The sequence below is a fragment of the Topomyia yanbarensis genome, chromosome 2 (assembly GCF_030247195.1).
Source record: "Topomyia yanbarensis strain Yona2022 chromosome 2, ASM3024719v1, whole genome shotgun sequence".
In the NCBI taxonomy this organism is placed as follows: Eukaryota; Metazoa; Arthropoda; class Insecta; order Diptera; family Culicidae; genus Topomyia; species Topomyia yanbarensis.
The window spans coordinates 295882708-295905219 of record NC_080671.1 but is presented as its reverse complement, the minus strand read 5'-3'; the positions used below and the strand labels follow the sequence as shown (position 1 = coordinate 295905219).

Sequence of the window (22512 nt, the reverse complement as noted above, 5' to 3'; positions counted from 1 at the left end):
AGGCATGTTCCGTTTTCAAATTTTTAGTATATCGTGTGTTTACGAGTTTTGATTTAAAAAGTGTTACTATGGCCAGACACGAGCTATTTGGGATTCTAGGTAAAAGAAACAGTTAATTTTTTTGATAAGGGAAATAAAAAAACCGCAATAAATACATCCTGGAAAACGATGCTCGAAATTCGACCTCACGGCTAGAAGACAGAGAAATGAATAGCATATAAATATAAGGAGTAGAACCAACCAAATGAATTTATGAATAAAATTTATATAACAAATAAAATGAATTAATCGAATAAAATAATTAAAGTAAAAAGAACTAATGATATGAATTAAGCAAGTAAAATTAGCAATATGAACAAAATGAATAATATGAGGAAATTTAATAAAATTAATTAAATAAAACAAGGAAATTACATCAAAATAAATTAAAAAGAATAACACAAATAAATAAAATGATGGAAAAAATTAAAGAACAATTTAAATAAACAATGAAAAAAATAAACAAAATGATTAAAATGAATTCATAAGTGATAGGAATAAAAATGATTACATGAATAAATTTCATAAAAATCAATAAATTTAAACATCATATAAAGTTTCTGTTCTTGATCAAACGATTCAAATTAATAAAATACAAAAATGAATCTAATAAACAAAATGAGCAAAAATAACAAATAAAATTAGCAAATCATCAAAGTACATAGAATAAAATATAGTAAAGAATAAAGTCAAAAATAAATGCCTATATTATATGTATAATCAATAAAAAATGAAAAATTAAAGATAAATTTTTTTGTCATAATTTCAACAATCTCTAAATATGAGCAATAGGGCTACTTTTGACGAATTTCGCGACAACTCGAACAAATGTTGGCAGCACCCTCTCAGATTTTAATGAAACTTACTGTACATGAAAACTTTGTCACAAAAAGCCACTTTGCATACTTTGTTTTTCCAAAAATGATCAAGACTGTCTTTTGAAAAGGGCCAAACTTTCTTTACCAACTTTTTTTCAAATGGCTATAGTCTAAAAATGACAAGTCCTAAAAAATGTTGTAGGAGTGATTTTCATAAAATTAGTCAATTTTTTGAATAAAAATATTGAAAAAATTCTTCGTTGACTCCTACACTGAAAAAAATCGATTTTGAAAATTTAAAGTCGATTTACAAAAATACCCATTTTTGATTTGGATGAAATTTATTTGAAAAGTTATTTGAATAAAAATTTTCCTTGTCCAAACTAAACTGACTTTTTTTCAGTGCATTTTTATCGAAAATTAAACCAATGAAAGTCATAATCATCTCAGATTCCATTTTCCCAGCTGCTAGTTGCCTGATACATGCAAAAAGTATCAGTAACGAACTTGGTATATATTCATAACAAACTTGAATAAAGACTGGATGGTTGGAAGATTGGAAGATCAGAAGACTGGAAGATTGGAAGACTGGAAGATTGGAAGACTGGAAGACTAGAAGGCATGAAGACTGCAGTTCATTTGTTCCTCTCAAACCTAATAAATTTCTAAAATTTATTTTATGTCTGATGGAGCAGTAGCACAATACAAAAATAAGAAAAACTTCGCAAGCTTGTGTAGATTCCAATCAAAGTATGAGTTAAGCGCAGAATGGCTTTTTGTTGCAGCATCCCATGGAAAAAGACCCTGTGATGCTATTGGTGGTACTCTCAAGCGAATGGCAAAACATCCAGTCTTGCTCGCGACTATGGAAATACCATAACAACTCCCCGAGAGTTATATAACTGAGCAGTTGAACAAACTGATAAAAATATCACAAAATTAATGTTCTGCTACATATTCACAACAAAATGTCAAAAGAATTCGAAGAGCTGTATAATAACTCCAAAACAATATCTGTTACTCAAAAATTCCTCAGTTTTGTGCCTATTCCTAGTGGCGAAGTAGAAAAGGTTTTCTAATTCAAAAGATGCACCAAAAATATTTTATTTTAGTACAAAATAGCATGCTTGAAAATAATTCTAAGACAAATGTTATATATAAAATTCAATACATAATGTTGTGGTGGTTTTTTTCTTTCTCTGATTCTTCCTCAGCACTAACAAGAAAATAAAGAAGTAATAATGAAATATTCGTTTAATGACGTAAACTCTTTTTAATGGGATTCTTGATTAAGGAGTTACATACCTTTTAATGATAAAAATGTCAAGAAAATTTGAATTTATATAAATGAATAAAGCAATTATTTCATTACATCAAACTTATAATATTTTGGTAGTACACTTTTCACTGAAATAAACAAGCATACGTTTATAAAAATATTTTGATACTTGGTGGAGTTATGGCTTTTCCCGAAAACCGTTTTTATTTAAGAGGTTTGCGGTGATCACGATTGAAGACCAATAGATCATCTAAAATCCCAAAACTCAAAAAATTCCATTAGTATCTGAGTATTCCCCGTACCTTTACGATTAGTTGAATAAATAATAACTTTTTCCTGCATTCGAGAACGTTTTTAGTAAAAAATGCTGTTTTAAGCTCTAAAAATTGTATTAAAAAATTCTTATCCATGAAACAAAAATTTATGAATGAAAAAAGAATCGTTAAGGTACGCGAAAGATTTATTACGATCAATTGAAAAAATAAGAAAATTGATTCAGTAGTTTTTCGACAATCGTGATCGCGAAAAAACCACTTTTAGTAAAACTACATTTCGAGATAATCGAGTTTAAAATTTCAAATTACCACTGCTCTTGGTAGACGAAGCGCGCTTGGAAGCACTGTAACTTTCGATCTATTTCTCGGATCTCTATAAAAATATGGGAAAACATTCTCAAGGAGTTGTACTTTCAGATAAAGTAATAAAAAAAATTCGATCTTATGAAAAATGAAAAACTACTTAACCCCTAAATAAAAATATGCTTTGTTGCTAAATTAGACAACATCTTCTCACAAACCAAGTTTTATTGGAGTCTGAGATGATTATGGCTTTCATTGATTTAGTTTTAGATAAAAATATACTGAAGAAAAAAATCAGTTTGGTCAAGGAAAAGTTTTTTTATTAACTTTTTTCCTTAAAAGTGACAAACTTGAATTTTTGACGGTAAGTAGGGAACATAATTACCTATCTTGGAACAAAATTTCATCCAAATCAAAAATGAGTTTTTATTTGCAAACCGACTATAAATTTTTAAAATCGATTTTTTTCAGTGTAGGAGCCAATGAAGAATTTTTTCAATCTTTTTATTTCTTATTTGACTAATTTTGTGAAAATCACTTGTTTAACATTTTTTTGTAGGACTTGTCATTTTTAGACTATAGCCATTTGAAAAAAATTGGTAAAAAAAGTTTTTTCAAAATACAGTCTAGATCATTTTTGGAAAAACAAAGTATGCAAAGTGGCTTTTTGTGACAAAGTCTTTATGTACAGAAAATTTCATTAAAATCTGAGAGGGTGCTGCCAACTCTGAATACGATTTAGCGCAAAATTCGTCTTTTTGAAAGTTTGTTTACAAGTTTTTGGAAAAGTGGTTACATAAAGTACCAAAAAGCCTGCCGGTACTTCCATTCCATTCTTTTCCACATTCTTATTTTTATTTTATTTTATAATTTCATAGTTTGTTTATAATTTAATCATTTAAACATGTCATTTACAAAAATAGCTCAATTATGTGTTTAATCCTAAACTAGCATATTTCTATTTGTTATTCCTATACAATAATTGAATCCAGAGGGAAATATCAATCGCATGAATGGCAGAGATACATTGTCCTTTCATTAAGTACATTTTGGCACTTTTTGGGTAACACTATTAGGAGTCTGTACAGAAATGGGATAAATACGAAATAATTTATCAAATTCATTATTTTTCTATTGTTCAAAAGTGCTTGAAATGCTTGTTTGTACACGAATTTATCACAAAGAAAACGGTTAGTGATATAGGGATACTTTATTCAGAAACATTATGTTGTATTAAAATATTGTGAAAACTTATTTTTGGAGACTTTAATAAATATTGCGATAAATTTGGAAGTCTATTCAAGGTAGAGAATTAATGTCTTCAAAAAAGATTGTTTAGATTGTAACTTTGCTGAGAATGAAAATTTTCTAATAACATTTTACAGTCGGTAGTTTTGTTGAGTTTTTTTATGATTACTGACCGCTGAGAATTACGATTAATGCAATCAAAATTCGACATTTATATGAGCCAAAACGCAGACTGTTGCATTACAGTCAGATGATCATTTCATCAAAAATTGCTCGATAAATACATACTTTTACTATTTTATCTTAAGGATTTATATATGTTGTGCTTGGCCAAAAACCGAAAATATATTTCATATATTTGTGAGTATCATATCCTCAATAGCGTTTGGTGAACTTTTCATGGCGAACTGAGCACTCTGAAGTTCATGGGGTATACATGGGTGCAAGCTATATCACAGTGTATTTCCGGAGACCTGTTTCAAACTATAAGTATTGTTGTGCCGTGTTTCAAATCAACGGGATCAAACAAATAATAGTCTTCTGTGCTCTACGTTCGGGTACGTTTTCATTGAAATGTGAATAAATTACACAACGTGATTATCTCGAGGCGACTTTTCGAAAAGTGACCGCGTGATGACTAAAATATTCTAAATACCGCTGAACCAATCAATCTGAAATTTTCAGAGACTGTTTATAATTACACAATTTCAATTTTAACCATTTAGGGTAGACGTGCCCTTATTCATCTCATTAGTCAGTATGTCACATTATTTAATTGATAACTCGACTTATAGTGACTGGATTGCGCTTAAATAGGTATCATCATCTTTGCTACGTACCTAAGAAGAAGTACAGTTAAAAAATTTGCCTGTAAAATGTAAAATGCTCCCGTTTGAGCGAAGCGAAAAGTCGAGTACAACGTACCCTTATTCATCCTACCATTTAAGCTAATGCGTTGAATAGAGATAGCAGATACTGCTCTAACTAACGTGTTCAAATGGGTGAGATGAATAAAGGAGCTAAGATGAATTAGGGAGCAGTAACCCTACACTTGTCCAAATATGAAAGCTCCCAAAAACCGTTTTTTAAGAAAAGTCGTCATCATTCTCGAAAAATAAAATATCTTCGCCAAATCCCCATTTTTATGGTTGGTAACTGTGTGATAAGGTGTAGGTATCAAGAATATTACTATAATCTTTTATTAATTTTTAAAGCTTAGCCTAAGCTGATCTCGAATTTCAATAGTTTTTTATTGCTTGGAACAGTTTTGAAATATGGCAAATGTTAAAAGTGATGGTTTCGATAATTTTGAATATGGTACACAATTATTCTTATTTCGCGTTTTAACTAGGCCAAATAGCCAAATAAAGCTGTTAATAAACTGTAAATGTTCAATATATAATGAATTTCTTGAATATCTTGAATATCTTGATTTATACCCTGTAATATCTTTTCGTCAAAATATATTAATAGTTTAATTGCTTTGAAGTCTGTACGAGGTAAAGTACCTTCAAAAAAGTTTCTTATGAAAAAATATTTTTTGTGGGAAGTTACAATTTCCTGTCTATATTAAATCGAATAATTGCTAATCTCACTTTCAGGCAGATTCGCCACTCACTTATAGAATTCGTTCTCTCTACAAGGAACTTGAACTCTTTCAGAGCGATCCAAAGATTTAAAGTTTGACAACAAGTTATCGCAGGGTTCTGCAAAATTAAAATATCTGCATTTATTGAAAATTGGGGTTCCTATTTTCTGCAACCAACCAGTTTGAAATTATTCACTGATTGTTTGAAAAAAAAAGTCATGTATATTTCGATTTTATTAATTTTTCCATTCGATTAACAAAGAAGTTACGGTTAGTTCATAATATCGGGTTATTACTGTACTGCATTAATATTTATGAAAGATTGATTCCTAATTATTCAAAAAAAATTCCACAGCTATTTGTTTTGGTGAGTTTCGTATCGTTATCGACTACCGGAATTAAAATTTCTGATTGCCACAGATAGCGATTATTGCATCGAAAATGCAACATCCATTTTCAGAAAGAGAGCATGCGTTTAATTGTTTGCTCATTCAGCATGATTAAAATCATGCATTTCTCGAATAAGATTATGTTGGAAATCGATTCAGAGACCTGAAATCATGGAAAAAGTTATCAAATAAATGTTTTTGTACACCTTTTGGGTTATTGCCAACTTCTGTATGGAGTGGAATCACTGTGCGATGGTCTGTTTTTGTGTTGTCGCCGGTGTCGTCTATCAATGACGTTCAGTTCATCCTCGCTCTCGGTCTCCTGTTAATCCTGTTCAGCTTCAACGTTGGTTACCATGTGTCTTGGTCCTACTGGATGTAACGAAGGGTCACTAGCATCGATACGATCACTAAACTTGATGAGTTCGTCAAGATTGCTCACCGTGAAACATGCCAGCTTAGAACGATAGCGCTGTTGCATATTCTGCCACACTTACACGGTTTCGTCAAAAGTTTGTTCATTCGTTCGAGTCAGAAACAAACGCAACGAACGTTTTTCCTTTCTGCTGCTTGCGGTCGTAGATTCGCTGCCGGTTACCTTGATCTTGGTTAGGATTACCAAAGCGAAAACGAATTCGTGCTTCGAAGGTAACCCAATCCCAATGCGATTCATAGTAAGTGAAAAACCAGTTAGCTGCCTCTCCTCTCAGTGTATGTGGTTGAGTAATCGAACGTTTGAAATGAAGTTCATCTTCGCAATCATTTTTGCTTTGTAGATGGAGTCTTCGAGCGTGATTGAATGTGCATCACCAGTTAAAAAAAAAGATTCGATTTCTCAATCCGCCTATCGTAGTGATTTCCTCTTTCTCGAACTGTTATTCAGAAACTTCGGCGCTCGCATCGCTATCTTCTTCCGATTCTTGGCTTTCCATCCTTCTGGGAATTGGTACTTCCATTCAATTGTTCCTTGTGTTTCCCTCAAATGCTGGCGTTTCCAACCGATTCGCCTGCTCACTGCTACCGGAAGCTGATATACCTTGGATGTTCTGCTGGTTTCCCCATACTTGACTCCGATTTCGTAACGCATTTAAATTAATGGTTACCAAGCGGTGTTAGCTTGCTCACAATCCTCCGCATCCCTTTCATTTCCTTCTCCATTTCACGTACTCTGATGTTGGTTCGAGCCGAGGGGCAGTTCACTCCCCATTCAAAGTGAATTGAAAATACCCAATTGAAAAAATACACGAGAAATACTTCAATACACCTTAATACAATTAATACGCCGAAAATACACTAATGCACTAAAAATACGATACTTCTAGAAGAATTTTTCAATATGTCGATAATTCATTGAAAATACGCTAATGCACAAAAATACGTTAGTACCGAAAATATTTTTCAATGCGTCGATAACAATCCAATTCGTCAAGTAATACACTGTTGATACAAACCATACAAATATTACATGAATTTTATGCCAAATTAAACTAATTCAGTATATTTCTTATTATGGCATAGCGTATGTTCAAGCTAGATTGTTTACTTTTCTCGGCATTGGGACTCCCAGCAAGCGGACTCAGAATCGGTGAATCATTAGAATTACAAGTAGGCAGAAATCAATCAGGATTCTTGTTAGTTTGATTCAGAGGAACAATCCCATAATCTTTAAAGAAAATAAACATCCCGTACATTTGAAAATACTCCCAGGGGACGTGAACATAGGTAAATCCGAAACTTCCTACCAGCATCAGTAGGAAATTTTTGATCAAGAATTCGCTCGTTTTAACGACATAAACATGGTTTAATGTTTACCCTAAATAGTGAAGCACTGAAATCTTGCAAGTTTATATATATATATATATATATATATATATATATATATATATATATATATATATATATATATATATATATATATATATATATATATATATATATATATATATATATATATATATATATATATATATATATATATATATATATATATATATATATATATATATATATATATATATATATAGGTTGCATTATAAATCAAAACTCGTTGGGGGAATAGAATCATCGCTCGATGGATTGAGAATGCAAAACATAAGATTGTACGCAGCTCACCTGGGTTCTGGGAATCGAACCCCGCACATAGGGTTAGAGATTTTTCCACAAGAGATAACTCTAACCAGAAAAGAGGCGAATGACTCTAAGGTTAAAACCTCTATAATTAAAATAATGAAAAAATAATACAAAACACAAGAATCCGAATTACGAATCGCTTCCGATCAACTTGCAGGAATGAGTTCAGCAATAACTCTAAGTCCAGTTGGAATTCCGGCTGGATTCTGCCAGAATTCAGGCTTTAGTGCACAGCTGAGTCTAGTACAACCAGTATGAATTTCGACTGATTTTACTGAGGAGCATCTCAATTTTACTGAGAAGCATCTCATTTTTTGAAATAAATTTAGATAATACTGTAGTAATTAAATATAATACCGCGTTGCTCAAAAATCACCATTGGGTAAGCCTAATTAGAATTCAGCAAGCCTAATTAGTTTTCACCAAACTATAGATAAAGGTTGCTTCAATTACACGTTCATCTGCCTTGGTTCAACAATAGCAGCATATCTGCTAAATCTCCCCGCTTCCTGCTTCTCATGATATGTCCAAATTGGTGATTTCTTTAACATACGTCTAATGGGAATCAGCCGTAGAAGCAAACTGAAGAAGTCACTAATTCTCTAAATAATAAAATTTGGCATAATGCTTAATTGTTCGTTAATCTTGAAAAATCACTAGTAATTCCATTTGTACTAAAAAAATTTATTATTTGCGTTTATGAAATTATTCCACTTGCATTCTACAATAACATTTAAACGTCAAAATTCAGTAACATTCGGTTTAAATTGATTATTCAACAAAAGCTAGCATACAATTGTACATTTTAGTACACTAATCCATAAGAATTTTGAAGTAATCCACCAATACGCATAATACATTGCATTACGTGAACAATACACAAATACGTTTTTAATGTAATTTTAATGTAATTTAATGTAATTTGTAATTTTATTGAGCACGATAACCTGTTAGTACAGACTTTGAATCAGGTCAAGGAAGTTAATGCGCTAATACGTATGAATTATGAAAGAAATAATCAATGCTCCTCAATACACAAAATACATGTAATTTCGTGGAAAATACACAAATACGTCTCTCAATACGTTAGCCTGAATCGAAAATGCTAGAGTGAGTCGCCCCTCGGTTCGAGCATACTAGGAGTTGGGTTTGGTTTCGGTTCAGAATTCATTGTCTTTTTTGGAATAGCTCCTGTATACGTAGGATTGTTTAGAATTGGACTGATATTCACGTTGTCGAAATCTCCAAAGCATACGTTTGTAACATTGCTCTTGCCCTGCCCTTCGAAGTTCACTTGCGTATTTTGTTCCATAGGAGTCAGTGCCGTTGCTTCCTCGCCACTTTTCTGCCCCGACTCTGCCATCGGTCGCATTTGAACACCTTGGTTTGCGAGAAGGTCACAAATCTCTTGCACCAGCGAATCTCTTAGTCCCTTCGATTCTGATGAATTTTCATTGCGATTATTGTTGAGGAAAATGGATCTCCAAAAATCCGAAACAAAAATTCTCAAGAAAAACCGTTGTTCTAAATAAGCATAGGTAAACGTCTCAAGTTGAAACGCTGCAACTTTCTATAAACTTTGCAAAACATCCGAAAACAACTACATATAATCATTCATCCAAACTAGACCCTAAACCAGAAAAATCCACATTACAATTGTCCGTTTGCAGAGTTTTACCCGAGACTATTGAATTGGGTCTTACAAGAAAATAACGAACATTACTGGCCTAGAACCAGAATCATAAACTGAACTGAATAGAAGAATATTTTAATATTTGCAAGGCGCTGAATTTGACTGCCATAATACAATGTCCAGAAATGCGAGCTAATGCCTATGGTTTGGCCATCACGAAGCGTACGATTTAATTTATAACTTAAGAGTTCGTCCAATTGAAGCCAGAGATTCCCAAAAAATTGTAGGTTCGTACATTTAGTTGGGCGCCAAAATGTAGCCGACGCTGGACGATCTGTAAAGCGCGTAGTTTTAAGCGCCACTCCTTTCGGAGACTACCACCAAGTTTTTAATGTTGCCCGGATGAGACCGCTTGAATGCGAGTCAAATGCATAGGATCATTCCAGCTACACAAACTTAGCCCCAGAATGAGGTACAATACCCTAGCCAGTTAAATTTCCCTGAACCAAAGCTCTCCTTCAAAACACCACTGTAGAAACTTCCCATACCTAAAAGCTTCTCATCATCGGCAGGGTTAATGTTCGCCGCCAGACAGCGCTAACCGAGTGGAAGATAATTCATTTGATTTAAATGTGCCACGCGGCAAAGGAAAACGTAAACATAATCATAACATAATCGGAGTGATGTGGCAATATTTCAACAAACTAAAAACAAGACTATTTCACTACATTAATGGAAAACATTTACTCAAGATCAGGTTTTTTTAATCATACGGATTTCATTTCAATAAATTTTATATTGTACGGTAAGCATGTTTTAATTTGAATTTTATATTTGTGTATTCTATTGGTCTATTGTGTGCGTTTCTTCTCTCCCTATCTTTCTTCTGTGTGCTTTTATTCTACTCTACCCGCAGCTATATTGAATTTAACCGGGCAAGCTATGGCTTATGCACCCTGGTGGTTTTTCAAAACCATGTGCGTTTGGATGGTGCTTCCTAGAACGCAGTAACACGTGCACGTGGATCTATGGATCACTTTTTGGGCGCTCCCCGAACAAAAGCGGGGTCCGAAAAACTGACCGGATGGTGGTCTTCGATTTATTCACGGGCCGTCTTCTCTGGACGCCACTTCACCAATACAGGTATAAAGGTACGGATTGACCGAATCTGCTGCGGATGAATGACGATGCTGTTGTTGCGTACGGGATAATGAAATGGATGGCTACCAGTCGTTGCTGGTTTCCTGGTGTTTCGAGTAACCGATATTTCGCGATTTTCTGTATCCGCACGTGGTTCCAAGATGGCCGCTGGAAGATTGGAAGCTTCCGATGAAGCGATTTCCTTGCGTCTCAACTTCCTTCCGGCGGAAATATCGTGTGCCGGGATCGTTCGTTTCTTAGATTGCGGCGAGCAACGCGAAAGCAGTAGAATGTGGCGATCGTACGGTTTCCACAGTTTTTGTGCCTAGTGGAGTAGAAATGATAGCCTAGCGTGGCTATTTGAAGGACCGTTAGCTACGAGTGGGGTCATTTAGTAGAGCACATGTTTTACCCGATCTTTTCGATTCGCACACAGAATCGTCACACACTACCTAGCTTTTCTAGCTCGCACTACTCCTATTAGCTATTAGAAAAATAGACATTAATAGCTCCCTAAAATATATACCACATCACTAGTACCTGGTTTTCAGGTTTTCACACGGAACAAACTCGGGTCACTTCCACACTGTTCAACGTTTTGGAACGAATTGATTAAGCCCTGTAATCCTTAGTTTAGGGAAGGGAATCTCAATGTACCCGGAAGTACGTCATTTCCCGAGGATTCTTCGGGATTACTCGGGATCTCGGAGTATTCAACTGTCTAGCTCATTCTGACACGAGTAGGTAATCTAGCTTTCCCTTTCCCTTAACTGAAAGGATTCTTCTTAGAATCAGTATTCGCGCAATCTCACACGAGCTTGAGACAAACGAATTTGATCGTTGGCTTTAGAGAATGTTGGACTTATCGACATTGCCTAGATTTTGGCGGATTCTTTTGTGGTTTGGGTAGAAATATGTGAAATTTCGTAAGTGTGGATTCTATTCATATGGTTTATGGCTAACTATCCCGCGGTATGTCTGTATCGATCATGGGGTTACGTATGAATTGATTATATCTAAATATTTGAATTTGAAAATTGTATTTTTACAACTTATAATGTACAACTGTTACATGTGTTAGTTACATATAAACTCGTATGATTCAAGCAGATTTTTGTATTTGACTACGACATTATTGTTGCACAAATTTATTGGAACGTTCATGTCTCCCGCTACGAAGCAAGCTCTATTTCTGTTCGAATTAGACAGCATGGATTCCAGAAGATCATGGAATTTCGCAAAGTCAAACGACGGAGGTCTGTAGATTCCTATCAAGTCGCAACAATAACCGTCGAGAGTTAATTCCGCATGTATGTAATGCAAGCCTTCATTTCTAATTTTCTTTTAATTTTATCTCTGACGAACATTGCCAGTCCTCCATGGGAAGTATCTCTAATGGAGAAGGCGGCGTTATATCCAGGAATTTTATAAAAGGAAGTATTATCATGCTTTATCCACGTTTCACCTATGATAATTACGTCCAGATCTACTTTACACTGGTCCAAAACATACAACACATTATCGAATTTGCCTATATCATTCATCCCTCTTATATTCCATTGAGCTATGCGAAGAAACTTATCATTTTTATCTATTTGGGCATTGACATATTTTATGACCAGACATATTTTATGTTAAGTACCTCTTGTACCTCTCTCAGCTCCTTAAGAAGCTGCAGGGAAAGAGGTGTTAATTCATCCCTAATTGAAGTAGTTGTAGCTCTACCATTCAAAAAAGTTGGGTCGATTGCCGTAGATAACAGCTTTTTAATTCAATTGACTACTACATGAGGTGTTAATTATTACTAGATAATTACTTAAATAAAGCATTTTTTGGGAAAAACTATATTTTTTCTTAGTGAACGTATAAATGCAGGAACACATTTTTTCACTTAAACTGCCATAACAAACGAACAAAGCGCACCAAAGCTTCCAAATTTTGAGAAAATTCGTAAATTAGGTTTTAAAATCAACTATGAAAATTTGGTGCAGTACGTTTGACTGACAAAAAAGTAATCTGAGAAAATAGGGTGAACGGATAAATAAAGGACACATTTTTCACTTAAATTGCTATAATAAACGGACCAGATGCACTATGGTTTCCAAATTTCGAGAAAAATCATTGATTAATTGATTAAGTTCTAAAACAAACGCTGAAAATTTGGTGCAGCTTGCTCGAACAAAAAAAAAGTTATACTGAAAAAACAGGGTGAACATATAAATGTGGGACACACTGTAGTGTGCTAATAGTGTAAGTGAAGTGTCACAAAGATCCTCAGACATTTGTAATGAGTCGCAAATAAATACAACCATCTTATCAGCGTGTCGGTTTTACCCTAACCAAAGGGTGTCGGTTTTACTCCAACAGCGGTTTTTTTTAAATGCTATAAAAAATATTTAATTTGAAACTCGTCTTCAATGCGCCCAGTTGATTATAGGAAAGGCCGATAATATTAGGTACTGAAAAAACGGGTGATTTGAAAAGCTTTTATTCGGTTAAAACTTTAAAATCTACCAACAAAATCTAACAATCAGACGAGAAAGAACGCTGTTGTCATATGTTTTGTTTATTTTTATGACATTCGGCGTACTAACGTAAATTTAATTTGTCTTCAAATGCTCTACATAATCGTCCTAATAGTAAAGTGTCATGATTAAAAATTTGATTTCTAGTAACAGTAGTGGGGTGTCGATTTTACCCACAGTGTCGATTTTACCCATAATTCCCCTACCCATTTTTAGACAGCTCGACTAACCTGCGAAAATGGGCAATTTGAATTCATAAAATGGGTAAAGTTTTGATTGCAGTGCAGCAAAATGCAACAAAAGTATATCAGCATTGCCAGATATACCGAATTATCGATATTTATACCGATTTTTACACTCGATACCGATATACCGATAACGTCTCTGAAAATACCGATTTTTTTATACCGACGCATACCGATTTTGTATATAATTAAACTTCTTAGTATGAAATGGTCGGAGTTAAGTCAGACCGGACTAAGTCGCAAAACATCAAAACATGAGATAATGATAGCACTGGATAAAGAATTTCGTCAGCTACATTAGACTTTTGCGAGATTTGAAATATGTAACAATAAACAAGATTTATGACAAAAATTAATTTCCAATCATAAGCATGTAAAGAATGCTGCGATTCAAACTTTAAACTCGTTTTTCTCGAAATCAATATTGCGTTCAAACCACATACATCATCCATTGTGGATAAGGCATCAAGACAGCTTGGGTTCATCTTCCGAATAGCGAAAAACTTTAAGGACGTATACTGTTTAAAATCTCTCTGTTGCGCACTGGTTCGCTCAACACTGGAATATTGTTCTGCTGTTTGGAACCCTTACTACCAGAACGGTGTCGACAGAATCGAGGCCGTCCAATGCCGGTTCATACGCTTTGCACTCCGACATCTTCCTTGGCAAAACAGATTTCAGCTGCCAAGCTACGAAAACCGGTGTCAGTTAATACAGCTCGATACTCTAAGCATCTGGAGGGACTGCTCTCGAGCCCTGTTCGTCTCGGACTTACTGTCTGCCAGGGTGGATTGCCCTACAATCCTCGGACGCCTTGATCTTCAAGCTCGCGTTCGAGCTCTGCGCAATAACTCTCTTCTGCGAGTCCCGTTCAGGAGAACTAACTATGGGCGCCAGAGCGCTGTTACCGTGCTCCAGCGTGTGTTTAACAGTGTGGCGACGGCGTTTGACTTCAACCTGACAAGGAATTCGATAAAAACTAAAATAATGCGTATTCTGAAATGTAATTAGTTTAAGTAACCACCATTGGGGCCAAGGGGTCTGTTGTTGACGGTACAACAAATAAACAAATAAACAAATTGCGAATCTTTTCTTAAATCCACATTGCGACTTTTCAGACGTTGAATTACGCGCCCATCTAATTTACATCAGTGCGAGTGAGAAAACATATTGACGATTATTTTTGTTTCGATCGCAGTCAAGAGTGTCCCATATAGCAACAACTCCACGAAATGCTATATTATCTCGAGATAGACAATATTTTGTCACTTAGTCCGATCTGACTTAAAACCGACCAAATATGGTTAATAAGGTGTTAGAGTGTACATTTTGAAAAATACCATAAAGTTTCATCGTTTGGTTAGAGTTCTGCCTGGTTTCTGCCAAAACACTGAATCAAGTTCAACAATCGATAACGGCTGAACCTAAAAATTTCTAATAAACATAGTCGCACATAATTATAACTTAACACTGATTTGCAGGAATAAAGTTCATAGCGATAAATACCGATTTTTTTTCAATGTTATATCCAAAGGCGTTTTTATATTATAAAGGCTCGCACAGAGTGAAGCTAAATCTACCTATTGAACAGTCAGATGGCTACCTATCGTGCAAAGTAAACAAACATTCTGATTTTGGAGAACATGCAAGAAAAGTATTAGTGTCTAGAGAAATAATATCATGGCTAAATATTTCAATCGCCTACACACTAAAAAATAATGAAATTTAAATGACATGTAAATCAATTCGAATGTATACATACTAAGATTGAATCGAAAATTTGATTGAAAATTACGTTAAAATCAATGCACTCAATTGGAGCATCAAAAAGCATACAATTTTACACTTTCATTCGTGTAATATTACATGTCATTCATTTTACAGTAATATTGGAGTAAAAATACATTGAAGTGCATTGGTTTTCCGTTTAAAGAAACTGTAATTTTCAATACACGTGTAAAATCACAATAAAATTCGTTAAGGAAAGCACGATTAGTCGTGTGTATTTGTGGTGGAACTTAATTTGACATTTATATTCATGCTCCAAATATGTGCATCAAAATAAACTTAAAATTACAAAATATTTTTTTCTGTGTAAACAATACTGCCCATAAAAGCATAAGAGTCCCATATGGATTTTTGTCGAAGATGAGTTATCTGTTGGATTGTATTCTGTATCAGCACTGAAACACCATGCACAAATAAGATTACTAGGTTTGTTCGGAAAATATAGAAAAAAATATCAAAATATGTTTGTCCCATCCGTAAGGCTCAATGAAAATGTAAATCTTGAACATCGTTTTTCTCGGCTTGCTGTTTTTCGATATGGGACTCTTATGCTTTTATGGGCAGAATACACTGTATTCAGTTTATTATAGTTTTTTGTAACAATGTCAAATAAATTACATGGAATAGTATTATGAATAAAGTGCTATAAGCCACGAAACAGTAGGTTTCTAATTCACTCCACTGTTTAACTCGGTTGAAGTCACTCAAAGTTACAGCAAAAACTGGGGTGCCAGGAATAATGAAGAGGACATCATTTTAGGCAGTATTGCGCATTCCTCTGTACGGGACTCTATAATACCACAGACTCCATCTGACAACGCTGAGTATAATATTTTCCTTCTTATAAATAGGAATTATAGGCTCTGCCTAAAGAACAAACTATTAATTTACTAACATATATTTAGACCGACAATGCTACATGCAGTGCCAATTTGGGCAAGTTGTTCTGCCATCAGAAAGAAAATGCTTCAAAGAATTCAGAACAACATTGTGAAAATGATTTTGAAGCGTCCTCCCTGGCTTATTACAAACGACTGGCGGAGACTCGCAAGCACAGAAACATTAGAAATTATGATAAACACAAGAACGAACAGTAGGGGAATTATGGTTGAAACCGACACCTTAAGCTTAACACTTTTTCTAAGTTGCCACCAAACCAATAAAATTATAATTTTAATGCACAATTCTTCTTCAGAAAATTCTTAACAAGGCCAAATTTTTTCAGCGCTTCGAAAAATTAATTTCATTAAAAATTATTGGTTGTAAAACTTGGAAAACAAAGTGACTTTTTGTATGCACTGCGGGTAAAATCGACACCCTATAGGGGTAAGATCGACACCCCCTTTAATTTATTTTCCACTGTATTGAAATCTTTATCTTTATTAAAAATTAGATATATGCGTGATTAATAAAGTGTGCGTATGTATGATGCAAATATTTGCTTTTTATTGCTTCATCATGTAGTGAGGGGAAGAAAGTTCGAAAGCGTAGTACTATAAATAAGAGTATTTTATGCTATAGGATTATTTATTGATATGAGTATTTCCAAATAATCCTTGCGCACATCATTGCAACCTCCAGTGTCATTTTATTTCGTAAGAGAAGATTTGCAAGCGTTCTACGTTCTGCTAATTGGATTCATTCACTTATAAGTGACACACACACTTCTTAGTAAAACTATCTTTTTCAGATTTGATTTTTCGGACTCTGATCATCAACGATCTATTGGGGTATACATAATATCATTGTCTCATTGTGATAAAGTTCGTCTATGACAAACCAAGAGAACACTAGAAATTCGGTTTGATGACCTTTTTTCAGAAATAGCAAAAGTTTCGATAGAATCAGATAAGCAAAAATTCCAATTTTTGATTTTTAAAGAGACTTATCACAAATAAACACAATAAAAGCATTTCTGTGTATTTCAGCTATTACACTCAAGTTTTTTTTACGCGGTTTTTTTTGCGCGGTATTTTTTTACGCGGTTTTTTTTACGCGGATTTTGAAATTTACGCGGTTTTCATTTACGCGGATTTTGAAATTTACGCGGTTTTCATTTACGCGGTTTTTGAAATTTACGCGGTTTTCATTTACGCGGTTTTTGAAATTTACGCGATTTTCATTTACGCGGATTTTGAAATTTACGCGGTATCCATCAATGAGGTTCCCTTTATCGCGGATTCTTAAATTTAAGTGGTCTTCATTTACGCGGATTTTGAAATTTACGCGGTTTTCATTTACGCGGATTTTGAAATTTACGCGGTTTTCATTTACGCGGATTCTGAAATTTACGCGGTTTTCATTTACGCGGATTTTGAAATTTACGCGGTTTTCATTTACGCGGATTTTGAAATTTACGCGGTTTTCATTTACGCGGCTCGTATCCCCCGCGTAAAAAAAACCTGAGTGTACTATAGTGTGCTAATAGTGTAATTGAAGTGTCACAAAGATCCCCAGCCTTTTGTAATGAATCGCAAGTAAACACAACCATCTTAACAGTGTGTCGGTTTTACCCTAACCAAAGGGTGTCGGTTTTACCCCAACAGCGTACATTTTTTAATAAAAGCAATTAAAAATATTGAATTTCTCAAACTCATCTTCAATGCACCCAGTTGATCATAGGAAAGGCCGATAATAATAAGCACTGAAATTTGTGGTGATTTGAAAAGCTTTTGTTCGGTTAAAACCTTAAAATCTACCAACGAAATTTTACATCCATACGAGTATGAACGCTGCTGTCGTATGTTTTGTTTATTTTTATGACATTCGGCGCACCAACGTAAATCCAATTTTTCTTCAAATGCTCTACATAAACGTACTAATAATAATGTATCATTATGAAATGAATAAAAAATTGATTTCTAGGAAAAGTTGTGGGTTGTCGGTTTTACCCACAATGTCGGTTTTTCCCACAATTCCCCTATTTTAAATAATTTGCGACAAAAGACGTTGCAAACAGCAATTGCGACGATTAGCTCTTTTTATAGTTAATAAGTTAGTTTTAAGATTTGTTTGGCGCCTTATTCACATGACAAGTTCCTATTCTTAAATCTACCTACTGCAAAAATCACTCAACTGCGAAGGGTGGATGTACCAATAGTCGCATAAAAATCGATAAATAGACCTATGGGCAATGTTAATACATTAAACGAAAGCTTTCAGTCCCAACTTCATAGGAAAAATATAAAGATGGTTTAATAACTAATGTATGTATTCAAAACCGCTTGTACCACTATAGCAACACATGTACCAATAGTGGTGCAATTGCTAATTTCGGTTCCTATTGTTGCAAATCCCATTGCTTTCTTATGGGACTTACAACTATAGGTACATTATATCAACTATAGGTGCAAGGGAGCTAAAAATTCCAATAAAATCATTTTTTTGAATAGTTATTTGAGTAAATTTCAAGGATAACAGTTTTATTCTCGCATAATTTTAGTGCGATGAATCGATAAAAAAAAAATTTGCTGATGGTTGGCACCTTAGTTAGGCGTATAACCCACTACTGCTACTATTGGTACACCTCAACTATAGGAGCACCCATCCTCTATATTAATAATAATTAGCCAATCATGTAAACAATAGAGATGAAAAGTCAATACTTGTGGCTGAACACCCAATATATTGAATTAGAAACATAATGTAAAGTAAACAATATAATCAAATTCAAAATAAAATATAAAAAAAAACTTTAAGGTCTTCATGTCTTTATCACTCGATTTCTCAGCTTTATGGAAACGCAAATAGGACTAATATGCGGTCATAGGCACCACTCCAAGAAAATCGTCGATGAAGATTTACCATGCAGCCAATTGTCAAAAAAGTCAGGATAGCTGATCTTAAATACCGAGCGAGCACTGTATGGGTACTACAGCAATGAAATAATCGGAATTTATGCTTTTTTCTACTTTGGTTGTGATCGCTTGTATGCTTCAAACATGCTCATACGCTGCAACACTACTGCTGATCACACGTGTTTTGAGCCAAACACAAATACCCACAAATAGCGGATAGCGATAATGTATGTAATCGCTGTAGCTAGTAAGGACTGAGAAAACATATTAAGTCAGTTGCGTTGAAATGTTGAACAGATTATAAGTGGAAGTTAGCTTTTGTGTGATATAAAAATATCAATATTTACAAACCATATACAGTATGTTAACTAGATATTCGTTGTTGCTAGTGGGATTATTTCAAAATCTACCGATACAAGCTTATAACAATGACATAGATGATACAACGCAGTCCTCCGAAACGTTTATAGATTTATATGAACGGGGTGTTCAAAGCTATTTGTCTAATGAGTTCGAAAACTGTATTTATTTCTTAGAAAATGCAGTTGGAAAGTACAAGCACTACTATGAAACCACTGCTAATTGCAGAATAGAATGCGATTATGCGACCAGGGCTAATAAGAACAAAGCAGAATTCATACATTCAAACGATATTGAGAATCTACATTTTTACGAATTGATAATTAAACAAACCCTTTGCCTAACCAAATGCCGCAAACAAAATTCTAATTACTTGCCCTTTGACGAGGATTTCGATGGTTATTATCTCGATCTATTCAAAAACCGGCAAGCTTACGCATATTTGCATTCTTGTTACACAAAGGTACATTTGAACTGATTAAAATGATTCATGTTTAATTCAAATTAAATGAATTGCAGGTAGATCAAGTGACATTGGCAGCATCAGCAGCATTAACTTATATGGTTAAACATCCGGCTGATACGGTTATGCAGAAAAATTTCGAACTGGGCCTAGAAAAACCTGGCGTTGATAAAGAAGCTATTGTGGACCTGGATGAGAAGGTAAAAATTCCGTTGTGAAGTATATTTTAATAAGACTTTGTCATTGTAGAAGTTTGTTCCAATATTCGTCGCTGGCATTCTCGCTGTAAACGAAAAAGAATGGACAAAGGCGATCTCACTAATGGAGAACTCGGTAATGCAGTTTATCTACGATGAAAATCAATGTCGGGCTTATTGTGAGGGTGAATTCGATCACGGGTTTTTACCAGATTTCATTTCTGCTATCGGAAGTAAGATTGTTTGTTCTACTGGCTCTACATCTTTCTTCTATCTTGATGTGTTATTTCCAACATAGTGTCCAGTAAACTAGTTCCAGATGTACATATTTATAACTTGTAGCGCGAACAAGAAGAGTTTCATACGTAAATATAATAGTTCATAAAGTCTAGACTTCAAGGAATTCCAATCCATTGGAATATGGAATAATGGCTCTATTTTAGTTCCATTAATAATTTTAGTTCCATAATTATTCGGCTTATAACATTAGTCTACAAATTTTGGGGTAACATGTTTTGGGTAATCATTCCAGTGATTCAACAATACAATTCTTGTAAAAAAAATTCAATCGAGGTAGCAGTTCGAAAAGTAATGATGCGCTCTTTCCAAAAATGCGCCCTATATTCGGATTTTAGGCTACTAAAATTTAACAACTATGACGTTCGACAATTTTTTAAACTTATTTTTTTCTATTTCCGCATTGGTAGCTTATCCCATGGTTACAAATAATATGTGATGTACACGTATATGTATTTGGAAAAGGCATATCAATGGCTTTTGCAATGTTTAGGGGAACCCGGGGCTATTAAGACAGTGGGGGTAATTCGGACTCCCTCGATTTCTCAAAAAATAGCAAGACTTTCTAACTATCGTACATATTCGTAGAACCGCTATACTGAAACATTATTTTTGTAGAAAAAAGATACAAAGTGTTTGGTTGTTTTGCCATTCGCAAAACAAAAATCATTATAATGGAAAAACCGTGATTAAAGCAACAAATAAAAGTGAAAAAATAAAAGGTTAGTGTTTTGGAAAGCTTGAGGCTCCTATTTTATGGAATGATTTTTGTTTGGGTGAAAACAGAGATATTTTCGAGACGCTCACCACTTTTGTGCGATAGGAATGTACGGGGCTATTCGGACCCCCTATTCTGTCAACCACCGTTCAGCGGCTTGCGGCCGCGCACACCATTTCACACGCAACAGCAAAGAAAATACATGGGCCGCCAATCGACAGCTGTGACATACCAGATTAAGTTTTTGTAAAGCAATTTTTTTGCTTCTTAAGGAGTGTCTCTTGTAACTACTTTATAGGTAAACATAATTTCATCGTAAAAAAATTAAAGAAAAATGACGGTCTGAATTGCCCCGTAGGTAGGTCCGAATTACCCCTACATTGTAAAAGGCTAAAAAAACGTAGAGGTTTGCAAATCGTCGCCTAGCGCTACCATTGAGTGGTGCAAATGAACTTTGTATGGCATTAAAATGCAGCTGAGATTTCAAACTAACAATTAAGACTTGACCGGTAATTTTTTTCGCATATATCCACCTAAAAGGGCGATTTGCCTAAGTAGGTCCGAATAGCCCCGGGTTCCCCTATTGATCGGATGATTTTCTCACAAGATATTGACCAATACCTAAAAGAAGCAAAATATCGTTCTACGAAAAAATCTCGAAAAGGGTTCTTTAAAAAATAATGTTTATTGTTTTTGAGCTAAATGGCCTAAAATTAGCGTAGAAAATTCTGTATCTCGTGACTTTTTTGCGCTCTAGTGTAATCGATGAGATGCGTCTATATTGGTATCAATACGTTTGCTTCATTTCAAAGTAGCAATATGATAACAAAACCGGCGTGATAATGCTGAAATACTGTACATATTTGATGTTTATTTTACGGCCACCGAGATCTCTATTTTTGCGAACCCCGTGCTCCCTTAACTCAAATCCAGGTATCGTTAGATTGCCAGCAAACTCCTCATGTAAACGATCTTTTTCTGCCAAATATCTTCCAAACTATAAAAAGAAGTAATAATAGCAATTGAAAACTATCGATTTGTGAATCTGTGCCAGCAAGGATATTTCAATATTATTTTTAGAATTTTGTTTCAAAGTTTTCTTCCTTGCAGTATCCAGTGACTCAATTTCATATTTGTACACCTGTAGGGTATATGTTTGATACTGTTTCATAAATATTTGCATTATTTAATTTAGGTATTGTTTTGTAAATTTGGTAGCAGAATCACCATCTGTCATTTTCTTATTATTTGTAATTTAAAGTGAGTAAGATTCCGTACGC

At 34.3% G+C, this 22512-nt stretch overlaps 1 protein-coding gene across 8 annotated transcripts in view; it reads left to right on the top strand.

Annotated features, from left to right (window-relative positions):
• The window catches only part of LOC131683299 (cartilage-associated protein-like), a 651036-nt gene that overhangs the window by 149526 nt on the left and 478998 nt on the right, over window positions 1–22512 (top strand). For 2 of the 8 annotated variants that reach the window (XM_058965140.1, XM_058965136.1), the window contains exons 1-3: window positions 19422–20020; window positions 20077–20220; window positions 20270–20450. In XM_058965140.1, the coding sequence (XP_058821123.1) occupies window positions 19559–20020; window positions 20077–20220; window positions 20270–20450 (787 nt within the window). In that variant the 5' untranslated portion in view covers window positions 19422–19558. Of the gene's footprint in view, window positions 1–19421; window positions 20021–20076; window positions 20221–20269; window positions 20451–22512 lie in introns of those variants that run through there. The other 6 variants (XM_058965141.1, XM_058965143.1, XM_058965137.1 and 3 more) reach the window with 5 other exon arrangements.